This window comes from Gopherus flavomarginatus, chromosome 5 (genome assembly GCF_025201925.1).
Source record: "Gopherus flavomarginatus isolate rGopFla2 chromosome 5, rGopFla2.mat.asm, whole genome shotgun sequence".
NCBI classification, from domain to species: Eukaryota; Metazoa; Chordata; order Testudines; family Testudinidae; genus Gopherus; species Gopherus flavomarginatus.
The window spans coordinates 11292544-11315284 of NC_066621.1; the positions used below are offsets into that span (position 1 = coordinate 11292544).

Consider the following 22741-nt stretch of genomic DNA (forward strand, 5'->3'; position numbering starts at 1 on the left):
CGAACACCGAGAAACAGTTCCAAAGCCTTCGCAGCTGCAAAAATAACTTGATTTTTCCTACCTTTTTCAAAATAGCTCAGTAACAGCTATCAGAAGTAATTCAACATATCTACAGCTATTCAGATGTTGAATCATCTGCTGTCTTAGGTCAGGTAGGATCTTCTGTCGCATGCATGAGGAAGTTTAGTAATATCAGATTTTGTAACACAAGAAACCACCCATTTTCTTCCAAGTAAACAAGACTCTTTTTGGCAAACAAATGTTTGAAATCAGGTGTCAAAATTGATTTACTTTTTATTAAGGGAAAGTGAACACAAGAGAATGTTTTTGTTTTGCAAATCTCTTGAATATTTTTTTTTCCTCTCAATTTAAAACTTTGTTTTTAACAAAGCCAGTCAAAATGTTGGTTGACACTTTGAATTTTTGAAATCTTTATTAGTTTTTTTTTTTAAATTGACTGTTTAAAAAACTAAACTTTTTTTCCCCCGTGTTAAATTATCTCATCCCTTTTCAGCACAGCATTTAAACACAATAGTCTTATTATTTCAATAGGAAGGAACTTTGAATAAATAACTTACAAAAGTAATGTGCATTGCTGAATACGGATGAGATTACTTATGTTTAAGTGTTTTTCTCAGTTTGGGCTTGTATTAGGGATAGACCTCCACCCCGAAAAGATCAGACAATCAGCAGAAGGCCCTATCGATGCAGTAAATTGATTGATTTTGTTTAAAATTCTCCCTTTCCTGGCTCCTTTTTCAAATCTCCAGTAAGTGGAACACACACTCAATAACATTTGAGTCAAGACAACTGGGTTCAAATGTAAGCCAAGTGATTTACCTGTTCTTACTCAACATTTATACTGGTGGTTTGCTTTCCACTTGGTACGTTACTGTTGTGCCTGGATTCTCACTCTGCTCAGGAACTGTTTATATCCCAGTAAAACTATTTTCACATTGAAATTGATTTTTTGGAATGGGTAAGGTTAGTAGAAATGTTTACTAACCAAAGCCTAAATTTTGGGCTTATGCCACTCATGTTCAGTTATGAATTCTGTGCCTGCTTTTCTAGTACAATTGGTGCAATGAATAGACAGTAGGATGGAAAATGGAAGAAGGGTAGTGGTCTTCATTTGTTTGGAAATATAAGCTATTTAACTCCTGTTTGCAAAGTGACTTTTACCTTAAAAAACTCAGCAACCATAGTCAGTTCTGCAGTGGAAGCAGGTATATAGGTAACAATACAAAGAAGTTGAGGACACAGAGAAACAAATATCAGCTCCATTACAAAACATATGCACGAAAAAAAATGACCCCCCGCTCCCCAAAAAAAAACAAACCAAAAAACAAAACATTAATTCAGCCTAAAGCCACAGATAGAAGGAAATTGCACTTCCTTGAGTTTTAAGTAACTGGTTAGTAGATTAGCAACCATTTTCTTCTCTGCTTTATTTCTTTGCAATAATCTGTCCTCAAACACATATATAGCAAGTCAGGTTCTTATCTGCCTTCAGTGCTACTTTCTGCACCCAACTTCCTCCCCTGTGGATTAGTACCTGGCCCCAGCTTAGCTCACTTTTCATTCTTGAGATACTGCAAATTGGAATAGTAGAGTTGTTAGTGTCGGCATATAGAATCCACAGAGAGATTTATATGGCACCAGTACAGAGGAAAGTGACACTGACAATTCTAATTTTTCAGTTTGCTAACAGAAAGTCAAAGGGGTATGTGCTTTGGAGGAGACAAGTGGCAGACAGCGTGCACAGTTGGAAGATGGATTTAGCCCTCTCAGAACCACTGGTAATTTCTAAAGGCAAACTGTATCACACCATAGGGAGTATGATCACATCTCTGCTTGTGGGAGAGAGCCATCTATTCATCCAGAAAACAAGCGTACCATGCTAGAAATGCACAATTGAGAACATTAGTCTTTAACAAGATCCACCAGAAAGATAGACAGAGGTTGAGTCTTGGTGCACACTAAGCATTCATTTCATTCACAGACGAGAGGGACCTTTTCCCCTAAATAAATAAATAAAAGAAAAAGCAGCCCCTCTTTCATTAAGATGCTTCATAACAAAATTTCAATTCAGCACTGTGAACTATGAGGGAGAGAGATAACTCAGTGGTTTGAGCACTGGCCTGCTAAACCCAGGGTTGTGAGTTCAATCCTTGAGAGGGCCACTTCGGGATCTGGGGCAAAAACAGTACTTGGTCCTGCTAGTGAAGGCAGGGGGCTGAACTCGATGTCCCTTGCAGTTCTAGGAGATATGCCTATCTCCATTATTTTATTTATTTATTATTTTATCTATGGTCCACTAGCAGGGCTTTATCATGGGAACTTCTGCTTGCAAGGTGAGCCATGTGACGGACTTATCATCATATAGTGAAACTGAGCTCTGCCTTGCAACCATGAGCACTGAGAACCTAAGGTGTTTTACAGAAAGTAAACACATACGGTGAAAAATATAGAACGGGGGGAGGGAAGGGAAGGGAAAGAGGGAGGCAGGAACTACCCTCCTATGCTCGCCCTGTACTCCAGAGCAAGTGGAGTATAACATACTCTGCATAGTACCTCTCTCCTTCCCCCTCCCCACCCAGGAACAAATGAGCCATTGCTGTCTGTGTAATGGTTAAGCCATAACCCAAATGTATATCTAGTGTAAACACTGTCTGTTTATACTACTCAAGGATATCAAAGTGCTTTACAAGTATGAATCATGCCTCACTTTCCCCCTGTTCCTCATACACTTATTTTACAGAGAAGAAAACTGAGGCACAGGCAAAAGCAGTCACTTGCCTAGACATATAGTGAGTCAGTGGCAAAGCCAATCAGAAAGAAACATGAACTGTTTGGCTTTAACAAAGGAAGAGTTATGTTTTTATTCATCTGCAGAACCCTAAATTCTGCATAAAAACAAACTAGAACAAGCACATAGGTCCCTGTTCACGTGTCAGAATTAACTGCCATAACCATGCCCTGGGACTGCTGCTAGTTCAGTGCTACTAATCAGACAGGGAGAATACAGAACGTATTTTAATTTAGAGTTACAGTTGTACAGTTTCCAACAGCAGATCATAGAAGAAACGCAGAGCTGAATGGAATTCAACGTTGTGCAATTATACTGCCACCCTTGTGCTCTTCGATAACATCTTCAAATCTGAAATGCACTTGGCAATACTCTCCTTCTCCTGCAAAAGGAAATGAATAGACTTTCACAGGCCTTGAAACAACTCAGGGAAGAGAATCATTTGCATGAACAATGTGTGCACACCAGCCATGTTCAGATTTAGCTGGGTAAAAATTGAAGCCAGGTACAGAAATGATCTAGTTCCAACTCATGTATGATTAATAATTTGCATGACCATCTAAGAAATTCATGGAGATGGAAATTCAAATATTGGCTTATGTTCAAGCCTTAGCAAATGATGATCAATCTAGATGATTAAAATCTGATCCTACCAAAAAAAAACACACAACAGTCAGCCTGCACAATTCACAGGAGACTGCAGGATGTTGGCAAGTGTCAGGCCAACCTATCTAGAGGAACAATAAGCTTTGGGAAGAGTGAGTGGATCCTCCAAAGTGCTGGCAGAACTCACCGAGGGAGAGACGACAGCATTATGTAAGTGAACTCCCCATCTAGTGCACTTCAACTCCATATCTAGGTCTACCCATTTTCTTCACCTCCCAGTGTGGAGACTGAAGCAACTTTAGCCCTGTGAGGCACCAAGGAAGGGAAATGTGCAGGTGCGCTAGTCCCACCAGTCGGTCATCTTAAAATTCCACATTTAAACATCCATGCTTTACATCAAGGGATGCTGCAAGGAAATACCCTAGCCTCCTGGGCACACCTCCCACCCACAAGACTACCATTGTGCAGGAAGGTAATCTCTCAACTGGAGTTACTGGGCCTGATTTTCAGAAGCAATCAGCAACCACAACCCAAATGAAATCAGGAAATGCTGCAAGTGCTCAGCATTTCTGAAAAAAAAAATCAGATCCCACTGGTTTTGCTCAAAAAAGTAGGAACGTGCCTTGGGTGCTCTGGAAGCCAGCCAGACAAGAGTCAGCCAAAGACATACTAGTCATGTTTGACCAAAGATGTCAGGCAATTGAGGAAAACAGTATTCTGTATTAGGACATGGGAGGCACGCTGAACTGCTAGAAGCTCAGAAGCTAAAAGTACCTGTTGAGCAGTGATGCTCTGGATGACATTTTTCTCTATCCAGCTGATCATGTGATCTTGTTCCTTACGACGTGTCAGTTGCTGAACAGCGATTTGATAGTCTAGCCGCTTCTTCACTTCATTGTATACAGTCAGCAGCCTTTCTCGGTAGTTAGTCTCTAGCAGCATAGCAACGTTATTCTAGTTAGAGAAAAGATGCACTTCAGTTTTCCATTATGACTTCTCTGCCCATCTTGTATTTCAGATTTAAATTTTTTATTAAATCTAATGTTAAAAAATTATATAATATGCAGGTTAAGTGTGTCTGTACATCTGGGTATAGTGATTAGATTATCCACAGATACAAAGTTTGTTTTAAAAGTCATAAGATACATCATCAAAAATAATCCAAATTTAGATCAATACATTTAATAATACAGTTTAGATATTAGTATCCTAATAGACAGGTACATCAATCCTGAAAAGTTATAAAGAGTTGGTTGCGGAAAGCAAACATATCCATGAGTGAAAATTATCCCTCAATTGTTGAGAATTTAGGGTAGGTTGTCCATTAGAAAATACAATCCATCCAGAAAGTATTTAAGTTGCTTTCCTGACCACACTTCTTATTGGCACTCCAGCTTATCCCTCCCTGGTATTGCCAATGTCCAGTGATGTGTTCTAGGTAGATGTCCCTTGACCACTACACTCACATGTTGCTTTTCAAAGGAACCTAGAGCATTTTACAAAAATTGGCTGTGTTCATTCACAGATGGAGGCACAAAGAAGTTAAATGACTTCCCAGGGTCTCAGAGGAACTGAACCCTAGAATCCCAATTCTATATTATATGCCAAGACTATACAGACTGTCAAAAGTGAGAGTCCCACTATTTAAATATCAGTAGTATTAGTTAAGTGGATATGGTATTTTTAAAAAAAAGGGCTGCATTTTAGGCTTTTCAACTAAGAATATTCAAAATAAATAAATGACAAAAATCTAGCATAATCCAGCTCTACACAGGAACTCTCACCATAATGTTCTTTTAAAACAGACTACATGTAATTTTCTAGATTTAAAAAACTGAAAAAAAAAAGTCATCGACACCTACGTGGGTTATCAGCAGGGTTAGAACCTTTAGATCCACAATACAGACCTCTGCCACTGGAGCTTCGGGAGTGGCAGCTACAGCAGTAGGTGGCACTCTTTAGATGGAACAACACTAGAGGAGGAGGATGAAACACTGCCAGTGGGTTTCACAAACACACCTCTACCTCGATATAACGCTGTCCTCGGGAGCCAAAAAAATCTTATTGTGAAACCACAGTATATCGAACTTACTTTGATCCACCAGAGTGTGCCCCCCGGAGCACTGCTTTACATCCAAATTTGTGTTACATCGGCTCGCATTATAATGAGGTAGAGGTGTATTTGGAAAGGGGATGATAGACCGTTCCCTGTCCCTCCGCGACACCTCCTAATCCATTCTCTTTAGTCCATACCTGTCACACTCGTCTCTCTTCTTTACCCCCCCAGAATCTTCATCTCATTCCCCACTCCTCGGGCTTCTTAGCCCATTCTCCTTGTCCAGACACTTCCAGTTCATTCCCTGGCCCTCAGCCCCCTCTCCTTCACTATGTTCCTCATCCCATTCCCACCCGCTTCTAATCCTGGTTGTCCGTCTGTGCTCAAGCACTTCACCTGATCTGCCAACACTCCCCCTCTTACCCAAGCAACACTCCATCCTGTGGAAGCAGAATTAAAAGCAGGGTAAATGTTTTAGTCAATTTAAGGATCAAGTGAAAGGTAGCCCTAACCCTAACAACACGAGAGTTATAAGAAATGCTGTTTCTCGCCTTGCTTCTAGTTAATAAAGATGGAATGCTGATTTAAGCAGTAACCTTAAGATAATGTAAAGTCTGGAGGGAGTTTGTATAAACAAAGGATAACCATTAGCCGTTGATGTATGTAAAAGGAAGGTTTAAATCCTTGTCTTATATTGCTTGTGGAGGAAGATCTGCCTAAGGTCAGGGGGGCCCCTTGTCTGATTGAAGTCTTCCCTTGCAATTGCTCATAAACAGTCTCCATCTTGTTGCTAACACACACACACACAGGACTTGTTTTCTTCCACAGTCCCAATCTATACCCCTGCAGGTCTGGCTCTGGTCCCTTCTTCATTCAAATTAGGCAGCTTCCTCCTCCATGCTGCCTGGTCCCAGGACAGCACAAGATAGTCTCCCTGCTCTCAGTTCAGGTGCTCAGACCCAATGCTTCCACAGCAGCCCAAAGTTGCAATTGCCAGGAAAGTCCTGCTTAGCCCTATCCTGCAGCTTGGATGAAGTCTTTTGAGAAATTTAGCAGCTGAACTTTAAGGAATCTCTATTGCTCATGTGTGAACCGTGATCTTTCAAAGAATTAAAATTTGGTCAAATTTGGGAAGGCTCACATGGACTGCAAAAGGAACATCTTCAACACAGAGGCCTCCTACTGCCAAATTTCAAGTCTGTGCTCCAGAAACTTGCAGGTTCTAGAACTTCTCAAATGAAACGTCGCCACAATGTTTTAACAATGTATTTTTCCCTAGCTTCATTTTCAGAAATGAATCATTTTCAAAGCCTAGGGCAGACACCCAAGATGGAAAAATTAAAGCCTGAATAATTCTGATAAAGTTACATGGAACTGAAAATAGGGTCTTATAATGGGAAATGTCATACAACTTAATAGTCTATGTGACCTGCCACACACAATGTACAGATAGTCAACATTTGCTGCTTGTTAAGTACATAGAGACACTCAGGGTCTGTGGTTATGAGGGCCACGTAACTATGTAAAAAGACATTTATAAAGTTATATTTGTAATAACGTACCCGCTTGGCATCAAAGAGATAATTGCGGCCTTCAACTCTCCATTGCTCTTTCTTTTCCTGTTCAATTATTGACTCCAGGTGGTTGATTGAATCATTTTTGACAGCTAAAGCTTTGGCAACTTTCTCCTGAAATAAGAAGGAACTTTAAAATCCAGACTAAAACATAAAGAAGGGAAAGATCAGCTGCTGATCTGATTGTTCAAAACTGCATTGTCTCCTTAAACTGTAACTTATCAGGTCTGAAGGTGAAGAGGGGCAGCCAAGAACAGTAACTGCCACTGAGGTTGCCATGTTTAAAGCTTAAGCCGGGTCTACACTTAAACATCCATAAATGCAGTTTTACCAGCACAGATGAGTTTCTGTCAGTATAGCTTATTTCACTCAGAGACCCAGTATAAGCTACAAGGCAAGTGCTTTTCTGATAAGGCCTTGTGTACACTGGAAAAGATTTACCGGTACAGCTATACCTGCAAACAATCCTAGGGCAGATGTAACTTATTCTGACAAACACATTTTTACTAGTAGAGCTTACCCAACTGAAATAAGCCATCTCAACAAAAGCATTCCTATGCCAGTATAACTCAGGTCTACAGTACAAGTTTACTTAGGCCAAGACTAGAAAAAAAGCTATAGTTATACCAGCAAATCTTTTCTAGCATAGAAAAGGAATTTGCAGAAAAGAACCAAGGAACACATGTAAGAGTACAGAAATGAAATGGCATGCCCCCAAAATGTGAAGAATGAATTAAAGAGGTCTCTAACTTCCAGACTAAACTCCTCTATTTCATTCTGAAGTAGATGCAATAAAGACTGCAATGCACTGGCTTCCCAATGCACCTACATGGTATAGTTATTTCTAAAAAACCCACACCAACTAAAAAGCAGGTAAGTTTGAAAGTCAGAGGCATATGCTCCCCAAGCATCCAAGTCACTGCTGAAAATGGGACTTAAGATGCTTTTGAAAAATTTTACTCAAATTCTACATATATGGATATTGATTCATGACACCAACTATAAATGCATACTTTGCCCTCGGCCCTTTAATTTTAAATTGTGACACCAATGGCAAAATACCATAAATAAGCATTTTGCAAACAGGTGGCTTCTTAACATGCATGGAGATAGTCAAGTTCTGGCTCCCTTGGCCAATAGGGTCTGGAAGTACTGTTCTGATGAGTTTAATCCACTTCTTCAGGATTAGTAGGCTACCAGTCAAAATGCAAGAACACTCAGTTGCAAGACAGTCACTACGGTACACAATTCTACATCGAACATGTCCATGATTTTAGATTAAGTTGCTTGCCCTGTAAGATTTATTTGGCAGAGATCACCTATTGTAAAGTGCCATGTAGGCTTTCAGCACTGCACAAAGAGAACCATAATTTAAAAAAGCTGTTACTTCTCTTCAATATTAGAAAAACTGGTGAAAACTTTTTTTTAAAGCAACTGAATGTCTGGAATTGTTGCACTGAGAGTCAGCGTCAAGTTAGACTACGTTCTCTTTTTTTCTTACCTCATTGAGCCTATCAGCAAAAGCTGCTACATCACCCCCATATTTTTTAACTATATAAATGAGGACTCCCACCACGCAGGCACCTGCAATTGTTTCATGGTTGATTATATAGATTTCCTTGGAGAGAAGGTAGAACAGTAGCCCAGTTCCCAGCACATAGGGCCCTAAAATAGATAAACGGATAATGTTTTAAATACATCACTTGGAAACAGACCCATTCCAAGTTCAGCTGACTGAAAGCAGATAGGCATTTTAATTTTTTTTAAGTTACATAGGAATATTGAGGGACTTGTCACTCCTCTCCAAAAAAAGAATGACTCGGGTAGAAGAATCACCATTCCCAGAAATATACCACTATATGAAGACTTCCATCACCAGAAAGTAACCATGGAATGCCTAATACGTTATCTCTAGCCTCTGCTGCCCTTTCAGTATAGGGCATTAACCTCCATGTTTAGACATTACCGGGAGCTAGGAGCTGCAAACATTTTTCTGCTAATCAGGCCCATAACACACACTTGGAATCTATCCTTTACTGAAAGCTAAAGTCTGTAAGGAGCCCTCTGAACAACTGCCCCATTTGCTTCCCAGACTTCAAAAGAGTTGAAGGTTCTCCATATCTCAGAGGAAAACTTATCTCCATACAGGATCAAGCCCATAATTAGTACAATATCCTAAACAGAGTGTGTTCTTTCCCACCACAAAAGCAAATTCATCATCCACATTAATGTCAAATTACTCACACCAGTAAAACCTAAACTTTTCAGACACTTTGCCATACTTGATGGCATAGCAGGTGTGCAGCACTAATAATCAAAATCAGACGCACAAAGGTACAACATACTAACCTGTGACTCCTGTTTTAGGATACAGGAATTGGAAAAATTCCTCTGGGATCAACCCATGACGAACTTGCCCTCCTGTCTCAGGGAGAGGCGGTAAAGGAGCCAAGCAGCGCTGACCTGTGTGGAATGGTCTAGATGCATGCAATACACTATGAGTAAAAAGAGATTTGCTGTGAAGTGTATTCCTTTGCCAAAAAAAAAAAAAAAAGGCTCAAATGAAGTTAGAGCACTTGTTCTTACATGCGGGCCCCAAAAATCTTTTCAGTTATATAGAATTCAAAACTATGTACCAACCATTCAAAATGGACTTTGGTTAACGCATATACAAACTTACCCCTGGTAAACGAACCTGTTTCAAGATGCTTTACAAAAAATTATTCTTACACATGCATAAAAGAAGCAAATTCTATTACCATGATTTAACAGATAACTAGACAGAAAAATCAGGTGACTTGCTCAAGGTCCAACAAACTCAAGCATCTCAATCTCCAGAACCCTGATCATATTAAATAGTTTGACTAGAAGCTACTTGAAGTTTTGCCAAAGCAGGGCAGATAGCAGCACTCAAATAGCTGCCAGAAAGTAGCTCAAAATATTAAGGCCTGATTAACACACAAAGTGGCACCATTCAAGCTAAATGTGTTACTTTATACCAATTTAAACTGGTCTAATTTTGTTGATAGATTTGAGCTGAAATAAGACTTTGATATTGTATCTCCTGGTACCAGTAACAGGCAGAAGATAACTAAACCAACAGTTTGGAAATTACCCTCTGTATAAGATAACTAAACCAACAGTTTGGAAATTACCCTCTGTATAAAATGCCTGGAGGTCTATTCAAAAAAAGTGCCATATGAAAAGTAGACATTATCATCACTCCAGTAAACAGATGTAATAGCGTATACACTCACTGGTTGAGTTAAGCTGGCAAATAAATTAAACCAGCACAACCTCACTCAGTACTTCAGCAAATGCTTCATCTAACCTAAAGAGGGATTCACAGAAGCGACCTTAGCTGCATGCCGAGGTAGGTCACTTCTGGCAGAGCCAGAAACTCTAACTCCCCAGCCCCAGGATCGGGCCCCGAGAGTTTTACTTCCTAGCCACCCTCTCCCCCCTAGAAAGAGAACCCAGGAGTCCTACCCCCCCACCTCAGCCTCCCCAGAGGAGAAACAGAATCCAGAAGTCCTGACACCCTCCCAACCCCCATTACCGTAGCCCCTCCCCCAGAGAAGAGAGAAAACCCAGGAGTCCTGACACCCCCCTCCCCCAGAGAAGAGAACCCAGGAGTCCTGACACCCCCCTCCCCCAGAGAAGAGAACCCAGGAGTCCTGACACCCCCCCCCCCAGAGAAGAGAACCCAGGAGTCCTGACACCCCCCCCCCCAGAGAAGAGAACCCAGGAGTCCTGACACCCCCCCCCCCAGAGAAGAGAACCCAGGAGTCCTGACACCCCCCCCCCCAGAGAAGAGAACCCAGGAGTCCTGACACCCCCCCCCCCCAGAGAAGAGAACCCAGGAGTCCTGACACCCCCCTCCCCCAGAGAAGAGAACCCAGGAGTCCTGACACCCCCCCCCCCAGAGAAGAGAACCCAGGAGTCCTGACACCCCCCCCCCAGAGAAGAGAACCCAGGAGTCCTGACACCCCCCTCCCCCAGAGAAGAGAACCCAGGAGTCCTGACACCCCCCTCCCCCAGAGAAGAGAACCCAGGAGTCCTGACACCCCCCCCCCCAGAGAAGAGAACCCAGGAGTCCTGACACCCCCCTCCCCCAGAGAAGAGAACCCAGGAGTCCTGACACCCCCCTCCCCCAGAGAAGAGAACCCAGGAGTCCTGACACCCCCCTCCCCCAGAGAAGAGAACCCAGGAGTCCTGACAACCCCCCCCCCCAGAGAAGAGAACCCAGGAGTCCTGACACCCCCCCCCCCAGAGAAGAGAACCCAGGAGTCCTGACACCCCCCCCCCCAGAGAAGAGAACCCAGGAGTCCTGACACCCCCCCCCCCAGAGAAGAGAACCCAGGAGTCCTGACCCCCCCCCCCCAGAGAAGAGAACCCAGGAGTCCTGACCCCCCCCCCCCAGAGAAGAGAACCCAGGAGTCCTGACACCCCCCTCCCCCAGAGAAGAGAACCCAGGAGTCCTGACACCCCCCCCCCCAGAGAAGAGAACCCAGGAGTCCTGACACCCCCCTCCCCCAGAGAAGAGAACCCAGGAGTCCTGACACCCCCCTCCCCCAGAGAAGAGAACCCAGGAGTCCTGACACCCCCCTCCCCCAGAGAAGAGAACCCAGGAGTCCTGACAACCCCCCCCCCCAGAGAAGAGAACCCAGGAGTCCTGACACCCCCCCCCCCAGAGAAGAGAACCCAGGAGTCCTGACACCCCCCCCCCCAGAGAAGAGAACCCAGGAGTCCTGACACCCCCCCCCCCAGAGAAGAGAACCCAGGAGTCCTGACCCCCCCCCCCCAGAGAAGAGAACCCAGGAGTCCTGACCCCCCCCCCCCAGAGAAGAGAACCCAGGAGTCCTGACCCCCCCCCCCCCAGAGAAGAGAACCCAGGAGTCCTGACCCCCCCCCCCCCAGAGAAGAGAACCCAGGAGTCCTGACCCCCCCCCCCGAGAAGAGAACCCAGGAGTCCTGACACCCCCCCCCCAGAGAAGAGAACCCAGGAGTCCTGACCCCCCTCCGCCGGCCGCACTTACCCCACGGAGAGGGAGGGAGCCAGGCTCTTCAGCGCCGCCGGAGCTGCGGGAGGACACAGAGCGATCAGTGCACGGCCCCCCTCGCCCCCGCTGCCCCCCGGGCTACCCCAGGGGCGGTCCCCACTCACCGGCGCGCAGGCCCAGGCGGGACAGCATTGTCGGTAGAGCTCCGGCGCTGCCCTCTCTGTCCCGGTGACCCCAGCGGCGACAGCAAGATGGCCGCGAAGAAGGAAGCCTCGCGAGAGGATCTTAGGAACGCCCAACATCTCGCGACCTGTGGGGGCGGGAGCGGTAAAAGTGTCGCGAGAAGAATCGTAATCTCCTGTAATTCCCCGGAGGGCGGGGGGTTCTGGGAAATCTCGCGAGAGGAGCGGCGAGGCGCCGGCAGGGGGCGTGGCCCGCTCGGGGTGTCCCGGGAGCAGCACGTGGAAGGTGCCGGTGTCCGTCTGCTCGTGCCGGGGAGGGAGTCGCGCGCTGCCATGCAGGAGCCGGAGCAGCCCGACGGGGGGGCCTCGGGCGGCCCCGAGTGGAACATCCCGCCCAACGCGCCCGCTTGCATGGAGCGCCACTTGGACGGGGCCCATTACCGCCCAGGTACCTCCGCGCTGGGCCCCACCGCCGGGGTGTGACCCCGCCGCGCCTCCCCCGGGCATGTCCTTCCCATGCACCCCGCCCTGCGTCCCCGGAGCATTGTCCCGCGCCGGGCCCCCAGCCTCCGGGGTGTGACCCCCCCCAGCGCCTCCCCCTGGCATGTCCTTCCCATGCACCCCGCCCTGCGTCCCCGGAGCATTGTCCCGCGCCGGGCCCCCAGCCTCCGGGGTGTGACCCCCCCCAGCGCCTCCCCCTGGCATGTCCTTCCCATGCAACCCGCCCTGCGTCCCCGGAGCATTGTCCCGCGCCGGGCCCCCAGCCTCCGGGGTGTGACCCCCCCTAGCGCCTCCCCCGGGCATGTCCTTCCCATGCACCCCGCCCTGCGTCCCCGGAGCATTGTCCCGCGCCGGGCCCCCAGCCTCCGGGGTGTGACCCCCCCTAGCGCCTCCCCCGGGCATGTCCTTCCCATGCACCCCGCCCTCCGTCCCCGGAGCATTGTCCCGCGCCGGGCCCCCAGCCTCCGGGGTGTGACCCCCCCGAGCGCCTCCCCCGGGCATGTCCTTCCCATGCACCCCGTCCTCCGTCCCCGGAGCATTGTCCCGCGCTGTGCCCCCAGCCCCGGGGCGCCCTGCAGCCATGCCCCCGGGGAGTACCCCCCCAGCGACCCCTGGCCCCTTGGGCATGTCCTTCCTATGCACCCCTCCCTGCGCCCCTGGAGCATTGCCCCGTGCTGTGCCCCCAGCCCCCGGGGTGTGACTTCCTAGCGCCCACCTAGGCATGTCCTGCCCTGCCCTGCCCTGCCCTGCGCCCCAGAGCATTGTCCCGCGTTGGGCCCCCAACCCCCGGGTGTAACCCCTCCAGAGCCCCCCTAGAGCATATCCTTCCCATGCACCCTGCCCTGCACCCCCGAAGCATTGTCCCACGCTGTGCTCCCAGCCCTGGGGCGCTGTGCAGCCATGCCCCTGGGGAGTGCCCCCCCCCAGCGACCCCTGGCTCCCCAGAAATGTTCTTCCCATGCATCCTGCCCTGCGCCCCTGAAGCATTGTCCCACTCTGTGTTCCTAGCCTCAGGGTACCGTGCAGCCATGCCCACAGGGTGTGCCCCCCCCAGCGACCTCTGCGCCCCGAGGGCATGTCCTTCCTATGCACCTTACCCTGCGCCCCTCGAGCATTGCCTCATGCTGTTCCCCCAGGGTACCTCTTCTGTCCTGAGCCTGAACACCACTCTGGTCCCCAGCCCCGACTACCCTGTGGCCTGCACCCCTCGATGGGTAACCATATCCTTACCCTAATGCATCCCGTTCTGTACCCCCTGCATCCCCATTCACATCCTCTCCCAGGCACACGTGAGCCCTAGAATTTCCCTGGGTGATCGCAAGCAGTGCATTCTGGGGGATCCCGAACATCATCCGTTCCTGGTGGGACACAGCTACTGCCCAGTGATACCTACCATCCAACCCTCTGCAGCCAAGTGTTACTCTCCTGAGAGCGGACTTCTAAACAGTCTCACACCCAGAGAGAAAGCCCCTGGGTTGTCTATCCCTGTGCCTCTCTTGGGATCTTGCGGGGCTCTACAGTTTTCTCATACCTGCCTACAGTGCAGCCACTGGGCATTGCTCCTTCCATCCTCTCAACATGTGTTCATTCAGTGCAGGTCTCAGGGACACCATTCAGACCCACAGAGAATTTAGAAACGGAATAGAAAAATCTACACTCCTGAGCAACATGGTTAAAGTGACCTACCCCTAGTGTAGACAGTACTAGTTCAATGGGAGACTTCTCCCATCAACCTAGCTACTCCTTCTCTGGAAGGTGGAGTACCTACGCTAATGGACGAAGCTCTACCCAGCCCCCGGGGTGTAACCCTTCCAGAGCCCCCCCAGGGCATATCCTTCCCATGCACCCTGCCCTGCATCCCCGGAGCATTGTCCCAAGCTGTGATCCCAGCCTTGGGGCGCCCTGCAGCCATGCCCCTTGGGAGTGCCCACCCCCAGCGACCCCTGGCTACCCAGAAATGTTCTTCCCATGCACCCTGCCCTGCACCCCTGGAGCATTGCCCTGTGCCGGGCCCCCAGCCTGCAGGGTGTGGGCCCCCCCCCCACATCCCCCAGGCCATGTCTTTTCCACTTTTCCAGGTATAGGTAGTGACTTCGGTGACACGGTGCACCTGCGTCACTGTAGCATTTTAAGTTTAGATAAGCCCTTAGTTAGCATGTGTTAGCTAAGTCAAACCAAAACTTTTATCGGTCAAGACGATGCTTTAGTTATGTTAACCTAGATAACCTGAGTTCTGTATTGTGCTTTACTTATAGGCTCAGTATATCAGGAATTGTGGAATTTAACTCTCTCTTTTCTTTTTATCTCTTTTCCAGATGGAGCTCTTCTCCTGGGTGCTTCTAGCTTGAGTGGACGTTGCTGGGTGGGTTCCATTTGGGTATTTAAGGATCCAGAACGAGCGCCTAATGAAGGCTTTTGCTCTGCTGGGGTTCAGACGGAAGCAGGCGTAGCGGATCTGAAATGGGTAGCGGATAAAGGAATACTAGTGGCCTCAGATTCTGGTAAATTAAAACAGGTTGAATCTTTATAGCTCTGTAGTTTATCTGTAATGTATGGGCATGATCATTAGTTAGCCTGGTGCAGATCAAGGGAATTGTCTGGTATGCCATATGGAAGGAAGTGGACAACATGAAGGGGACCAGCTCAGTGGTCTGTATTACCCAGAAGTGGGAGTGTCCGTGAGATTAAAAACTGTTTGTTTTTTAAAGCAAACATTGTGGGCATGCAGATTGGTCAACAACAATTTGCTCTTGTTTGAAATGGCAGGAGAACATGTACAAAACAGACTTATGTGTACAGACCTACCGTGCAAAATCAGTTGTACTGCTGGATTCCAGCCCCTCAACCTGGGCTCTCAACTTAGACTGCGGCAATTCTGAACCTTTGTAAACAATGCCTGAGCACAGATTTGGAATTAAGACACCTGAATCATGTTCCTGGCCCAAATGTAGATCCATGGGCAATGATGTCACCGCTCTGTGCCAGTATTCCCATCTGTAAAATAAGAATAACAACAGGGACTGTCTTGTTTGTTCTGTTTGTATAGCACCTAGCCCTATGGGGTCCTGGGCCATGCTTGGGGCTCCTAGGTGCCATGAGTAGTAGTAGTCATTTATCTCAGAGGGATGTTTCAGATTTTGTAGTTTAGGGTTTTCTGTGACACTCATCACCATAATACTGAAGCATTGTTAAGGTTTTTGATTGCATGTTTTGTAACGTGCTTTGAAAACAAAGACCACCGTGTAAGTGCTACCTCATATTATTAATACAATCATGGTGGCATTTTTGAAAACTTGCTTGCACTTTGTTAATTGATTTGTCTATGGGGGTATTTCCATTTAGATCCCATCTAGTTTGCCGCAGGGCCCTTCTGGGTAATGAGTGCTCTTGGGAATAGAGCATCTTCTCCCCCAGGCTTTTGTATTGTTTCTTGGTTGAACCCTCTTGGTAAAATGGTTGGATTTCCCCGTTCTCCTTTAGGTGCTGTGGAGCTCTGGGAGTTAGATGAGAACGAAACTCTAATAGTGAACAAGTTTTGTAAATATGAGCATGACGACATTGTGACAACAGTGAGCGTTTTCACTAACGCCACTCAGGCGATTAGTGGCAGCAAAGACTTCTGGTTAGTTTCCTTTGCATTCCTGCTTCTCTCTCTTGTTTTGAATGAATCATCCCCCACTCTTCCTAACTGGTTGTGTTCTTACTTGTAGCGTGAAGGTTTGGGACATCCCACAGCAAACAGTGCTGCACTCTTACAGAGGTGAGTGCCAAATTGACTTATGGATTTTGCTTCTCCTATTCACTTCTAGGAGCTGCTTTGGGAGTCTGGACTTCAAATCCAGCTGTTCCCGATCTAATAAAACACACTCTGCTCTGCAGAGCTGATATATGCAGCATCCTGGCTGGTGACTGCACCATAATCTTTGACCCAAGATTATTTACTTTCGATGTCTTACCACTAACCCCAATTGTATTTATCCTGATTATAATGCATGATGCTCAGCTTTCAAGGAAAAATGACGGTACAATATATTTCAAGTGGTCAGTGTTTCTGATTTAACACAATTTACAAAGTTGTCCATTTTGTGGGATTATCCGTATGAGGTTTGTAGGCTTCCTAGAATTTTTCTAGCCCACATCTTTCCAGATATGTGAGTCATTTCCCTCGCTCTCATTTCTTCCTCCAAACGTCATACTGACAAGTGACAGTTCTCCTCTCCCCTCTCTGTGGATCCATTGTATGGTAATTGTGCTGGGCTGAAAATATTTCTCGCCTAGGATTTTATATTTATTACTTTCTAATGCAAGTTGTTGTGAATTTAGAGCTGATGGAAGATAGCCCAGGTAGAGGCAGTGCACGTGAGCCATCCGGTTCCCCTCTTTGGCTAGGTGTCGCATCTAGCCTTGATCCACATTCCCAACCTTTCAGTAGCTTGTTCCTTTTTTTCTTTTGATAGCTCATTCCAGCCCAGTGACTTGTGTGGCCTCTTGTCCTGGTAAGGATACCGTGTTCCTGTCCTGTGCTGAGGTAAAACTAACTCTGTCTCCAAATCTCTATGGTATAAATCTGATTTGGCCTGTGAACTCTGCAGTTAAAATATGTACACCATTACCTTGATAGAACGCCACCTGATATAACACAAATTTGGATATAACGTGGTAAAATAGTGCTCCGGAGGGGCAGGGCTGCCCACTCTGGTGGATCAAAGCAAGTTCAATATAACACGGTTTCACCTATAGTGCAGTAAGATTTTTTTGGTTCCCAAGGACAGTGTTATATCAGGGTAGAGGGGTGTTTTTTGTCGTCTTGAAGCATTCCAGTTTGGCACATTCATTGGTCCATAACTTAAAATGATAATTTGTATTGACTGCATTGAAATATGCTGTTGGCTAGCTCTGTAGTTGTTAAGGCTCAGTCTGTACTGAGCATATATCTACCCCAGTTTAAACTCTTGTTGCAGATCACAGCACCAGCATAATGCAGAGGTTGCACTGGTCTGAAATCAGGATAGGCTGCATTGGTGCACTGCATCTATACTGGGAGTGTACACTTGTGTAGCTACCATGATACAAATAATCTCAATTTAGCGATACCTTAAACCTGGGGTGTGGGAGGGAAAAGACGGACTTACAATTAAAGGATGGGAAGTCACTATACAATTGCCTATATTTTCATAATATTTTGCAAGACTCTGCTTTTAGCAGTGGTCACAGTTTGAAAGAAAACCCTGTTGTATGAAATCATCTGAATGTGAATAATTGTGTATGTTATGGGAGTATTCTGATTCAAATACACAATATTGCCTCTAACTGATAATACTTAGCAGTTACACAGCAGTACTTAGACTTTGAAATGCTATACAAACACTGATGCCCACTCTGGTGTGGTAGGTGAGTGTGACTGTCCCCATTATAGAGAATGGGAACTAAAAGCACAGAGTGATTTATCCAAGCCCATGGAGAGAGTGAGTGGGAGAACAGAGATTACTACTCCTGATTCCCAGTCCAAAGCTTAATTCATTGATGTGATATGTGGAGGCAAAGAGTTCATGGAACTTTTTTTTTTTTTCTCCATTAACTTTGAATTTTTAGGACGACAGAATTTTACTGTGGGATACCAGATGCCCCAAACCAGCTACTCGAATTGGTAAGTCTGTGGATATACAATACATGGAATTTTCTGGGGGAGAAGGGGAGGAGATAATGAATGAAACGTTGCAAACTTAAGTTTGTATTGTTCTTCTGCCACATAGGATTTATCTCAGCCAATGATAGCGCTAGGATGAAAGTACAAAGAAACCAGTCTTAAAATAGCATCACATAATTACAATAACAAGTTTTAAAAAAAAAACTTAGCCAGTCAGGAACTAAGGGAGCTAAAATAATGTAGGAATATCTGAGCTCACAGTTCTCGTCGCACTCACCATAGTTTCTTTCCTAACAGTTTGCAGTGCCTCGGCTTACCTCCCTACCTCAGTTATGTGGCATCCGCAGCAAAGTGACACATTTGTTTTGGGTAAGGAGCTATCTTACTATTAACTGATTGTGACTGAATGCTCTTTGTTCTCTGTTTGATTTTTTCCTAATAATCCTGTTCTCCTTTGTTCTTTTAAAGGTGATGAAAATGGGACAGTTGCTCTTGTAGACACGAAGAACCCAGACTCTGCCTTAAGTTCAGCTGTGCACTCCCAAACCATCACTGGGTTTGCATTTTCTACTCACAGGTACTGATGTTTTGGTGGAATGAGGCAGTTTAGATGCTGATAGATAGACCTTGTTGGCTCTCAGGACTAAAGGAATTGGAAGTACTCTTGGCCAGAGCCTTTTGTAATAGGCAATGTGTAAAGTTGATTTGAAGTGCACAGGAATTGGTGTCTTACATTGTTTCCCATGTATGTGTAAAGTCCATTCACCTTGCAGCTCTGTCTATTGTTTTTACAGTGCTCTGTGTATATATTGCACCCTAACAATTCTGTCCTGTTCTTTTTTTTAAAAAAAGAAAGAAAAAACCCTTTGAACCAAGAGCCACATGGGGAAAGATGTTCATACTGTTCTGCACTAAGGATAGGGCTAGCAGTGTGTATTTGACACTTAGGCCACTTTGAATCATCTTGTACCTTCATGTCCTTTCCTTTATGCAGTAACAGAATGTTTCCTGTTAATACTGATTGACATCTATAAGATATTCATAGAATATTAAATTATTGGTAAAAGAAACTTGCGCAGATAGGGGTTATAATATTCCCGGGTAGTCTTTCTTCACTCCGTTAAGAAGCATATGTTTCATATGTTGTTTACTTTTGAACTTTCAGGTATATATGGTAGTTTTAACAGCAGTCTTTCTTTTACCCTCCAGTTCGCCCCTTCTGGCTTCAATTAGTGAAGACTGCTCGGTAGCTGTTCTTGACTCCCGCCTTTCAGAGGTGTAAGTACTAACTGGAATTAATTCTTGGTGCATTTTGAAATTGTAGTCATTAAATGATCGTTAAGTGCGTTTTATATGTAAAAGAGGTCAGGGTTTTGGTTTTGTGGTACTGCAGAAATGGATCAATTGCACTCTCACATTTATAGGAATGGACTTGGCCAGGTGGAATAACAAAGCAAAGCTAGAGCCTTTTTTTTTAACTGAACACCTGTTTGGGGATCAAGAAGGAGGTAGATGATAAAGAAGCTTATAGCATATTAATCAGCAGGAATTAGTTACTAAACACTGCCTGACTCTGAGTGTTGGGATTTTCCAGGAATGACAGTGCAGCTAAGTAGTAGTTTGTAGTGTAAAGTAAGGCGGTGGGGCCATTAAAATATTTTCTGTCTAATCCCTTTTTATGTCTTCTGCTTTTCCCAGTTTCAGAAGTCGCTCTCATCGAGACTTTGTGAGAGGCCTGTCGTGGTCTCCCTTGAACAAGGCCTTGCTCTCTACAGTTGGATGGGACCATCAAGTTTTACACCACACAGTTCCAACACAGACTACTGAAGCTGCTGGGAGCAACAGTGTACATGACTAGTTTTATAAACTCATTGGTCCAGATTTATCTGTGGGGGCGGGATAGCCCAGTGGTTTGAGCATTGGCCTGCTAAACCCAGAGTTGTGAGTTCAATCCTTGAGGGGGCCACTTAGGGATCTGGGGCAAAAATTGGTCCTGCTAGTGAAGGCAGGGGGCTGGGCTCGATGACCTTTCAAGGTCCCTTCCACTTCCAGGAGATTGATATATCTCCAATTATTGTATTTTAACTCCAGATGTTATGCACCAGGGGTGTATATGGCCCATAGCTTGTCTCAGAGTTTATGGCTTGCTACCAAGAAGATAGGCCCAGTAGCAATTTTGCATCAGGCATGAGCTAATTACAAAAACAGCCCCTTGGTGTAGAGTCCAGATTCACCTGTGATAAAGCTTTAACATGTTGCACCAGAGAATTCTGATTTCAGGCACAAGGAATTGCAGGGAAGTGGGCAATTAGGTAAAAATAAATAAATAAAACCATAAAGGATTTGGCTTTCATTCTTCTTGGCATATCAAACCACTTATAGAAGTAGCAGAATAGAATTCGCCTGCCAGTTAAAAAGTTTGGCAGTCTTGTGGGGGCCTTCTCTGAGTTGGGATTATGGAACAATGAGGTTAAGAGCAATGTAAATTAATCCTGACAGATGAACAGGAAACCTTGGTTCAATATTTATAGCACAGAAAGGCTCTACCATTACTGTCATTCATGCAACCTCTGGCGCAGTTATGGATTCTCCATCTTCCTCTGAGTATGTGAATCTCATACGCAGGCACAGAATCTGCTAGTCTATACTTCTGTCCTGTGAATGAACATCTGAATGTTCAGATAGTCAATAAGAGAGAAGATGGAGATCTGTGCTGTTCAGCAGGAATGCCAAGTGCAGCTCCCACAATTGTCCAGTGCAGCCTTTGAGTGTCTTCATGGTGAAGTGTTACCTAGGGAGAACTATGAACTGGGCTCTCCAGGATGTGTTTCTCTATCAAAGATGTTTTGTAGTTTAGTTGGCTGCACTGTATTTGACACTAAGGGCATGTCTACACTTACCTCCAGAGTGATCAATCCAGCAGGGGTCAATTTATCGCGTCTAGTGAAGAGGCGATAAATCGACCGAGCACTCTCCCGTTGACTCCGGTCCTCCACCAGGGTGAGAAGTGTAGGCGGAGTCGACGGGAGCGTCCGCCATCGACTTAGCGCAGTGAAGACACTGTGGTAAGTAGATCTAAATACATCGATTTGAGCTACATTATTTGCATAGCTGAAGTTGTGTAACTTAGATTGATTTCCTCCCCCCCAGTGTAGGTCAGGCCTCAGTGGAGCCCTAAAGCCACAGCAAGTTACCGCTGTGGCTTTCCCAGGGTCAAAACTTCAGCTTCCTTGCTTTGCAGATACTTCGCTTCAAGGATTGAAGAGATGAAGAAAGCTGAGGGAAAGAGCTCCCTTGTTACCGCTTGGAGTCAGAGTGAAGATTCTGAAAGCTCAAATTGTTTCTCTTCTGAAAGTCAGTGGCCAGCTGCTGCTGGTAGCTTTTCATAAAAGGGTGACTTCTGTTGTACTACTTATGTTAAGTGGCTTTTTGTGCTGGGGAGCGGGGCATACGCCCCAAATTCCTAGTATTTGCTTTGCTTGTCCTTTAGTGTTTTTGTAACTTATTGCATAACATTTTTAAAACCTGGCTCTTTCTCTCAAACTACAGTATGGTTTTGAAAAACTGCACTGCTGCATGCGTGGCCAACTGCTGTTTGGATATTTTGTTCATAGTATAGTTCCTGCCCCCACCTATCCCTCTCCCAAATTTAAGCAGGCTATGTACTATGAGGCAAATAGACAGAAAGTACCTGATTGGAAGCCACTTCCTTTCTTCTTAATCTGTAACATGCTGTTCTATATGAGCCAAGAAATCAAAATGAAGGATAATGTTAAAATCATCTGATATTCTATACAGATAATATCATAGCAGACCCAAATTGTGCAGTGCCCATAGTTAATTTGCAGGCAGGTAAATAAGTTTCCTTGTGTATATTTTTTCATTTATTCGTTTAAAACTAACTTGGCTCTCTCGTGAATTCCAACATAGTGAAATGTTTCACAGAGAGCACATGCTGATCCAGTTCAGTGCAGTGTATTCAAAAGTGAAAGTTATAAAAGCAGACACCTTTCTTACAAGCTATTTTAAAATAAAGGAAGAGGAAAAACCTTATACTTATTATCATGGACCTCTGTGATACTGTAATGAGAATGGAAACAAGTCTTGTGCTGTTTACATGTGAAATGGGTGGCTGTCTTTGAAAAATGGAAGGCAGTTTTTAATAAATCATAGTTTTAATTTCTAAATGGGTACAGATTCACTGGGACATGTTCTTCAAAGACTTGCATTATTTATCTTGCATTCGCTCCAAAGAGTAAACCTGGACCCTATGACTTGCATAGAGGGACATGCAGTATATTTGTCTTTTGGTCCTGGATGTGAATTGCAGAACCTTTTTTCTTCGTAGAGGCCTAATCCAGCA

General features: G+C 45.5%; 2 protein-coding genes across 3 annotated transcripts; one reads left to right on the top strand and one right to left on the bottom strand.

The window, feature by feature from the left end:
- Nucleotides 1-3023: 3023 nt before the first annotated feature.
- ATP5PB (ATP synthase peripheral stalk-membrane subunit b) lies at nt 3024-12329 on the bottom strand. Of its 2 annotated transcripts, none has more exons than XM_050954432.1 (7): nt 12213-12329; nt 12085-12127; nt 9395-9522; nt 8547-8710; nt 7034-7159; nt 4190-4369; nt 3024-3191 (listed from the first exon to the last, which is right to left on the bottom strand). In XM_050954432.1, the coding sequence occupies exons 1-7, from the start codon at nt 12238-12240 to the stop codon at nt 3120-3122; spliced, it is 741 nt and encodes a 246-aa protein (XP_050810389.1). In that variant the 5' UTR covers nt 12241-12329; the 3' UTR covers nt 3024-3119. The 2 variants fall into 2 exon arrangements, with proteins under 2 accessions (XP_050810389.1, XP_050810388.1); XM_050954431.1 differs by having other exon boundaries at nt 9395-9540.
- Nucleotides 12330-12469: 140 nt separating this feature from the next.
- On the top strand, nt 12470-22431 carry WDR77 (WD repeat domain 77). The gene is made up of 11 exons (XM_050952300.1): nt 12470-12678; nt 15047-15232; nt 16212-16353; nt 16442-16491; nt 17189-17259; nt 18324-18378; nt 18676-18747; nt 18847-18955; nt 19588-19656; nt 20077-20224; nt 21620-22431. Exons 1-11 carry the CDS (start codon nt 12564-12566, stop codon nt 21638-21640), a joined length of 1038 nt encoding a protein of 345 aa, XP_050808257.1. The 5' UTR covers nt 12470-12563; the 3' UTR covers nt 21641-22431.
- The last annotated feature ends 310 nt before the right edge of the window (nt 22432-22741 follow it).

Excerpts from the sequence above, each read along its gene's own strand:
- WDR77 (XM_050952300.1), top strand. The coding sequence starts at position 12,564 with ATGCAGGAGCCGGAGCAGCCCGACGGGGGGGCCTCGGGCGGCCCCGAG. Across the intron at positions 12,679-15,046 it reads CGGGGCCCATTACCGCCCAG|ATGGAGCTCTTCTCCTGGGT; the intron begins GTACCTCCGCGC and ends TCTCTTTTCCAG. Across the intron at positions 17,260-18,323 it reads TGTTCCTGTCCTGTGCTGAG|GACGACAGAATTTTACTGTG; the intron begins GTAAAACTAACT and ends TTGAATTTTTAG.
- ATP5PB (XM_050954431.1), bottom strand. The coding sequence starts at position 12,240 with ATGCTGTCCCGCCTGGGCCTGCGCGCCG. Across the intron at positions 9,541-12,084 it reads GCTCCCTCCCTCTCCGTGGG|TGTATTGCATGCATCTAGAC; the intron begins GTAAGTGCGGCC and ends TTTTACTCATAG. Across the intron at positions 8,711-9,394 it reads TCCTAAAACAGGAGTCACAG|GGCCCTATGTGCTGGGAACT; the intron begins GTTAGTATGTTG and ends TATCTATTTTAG.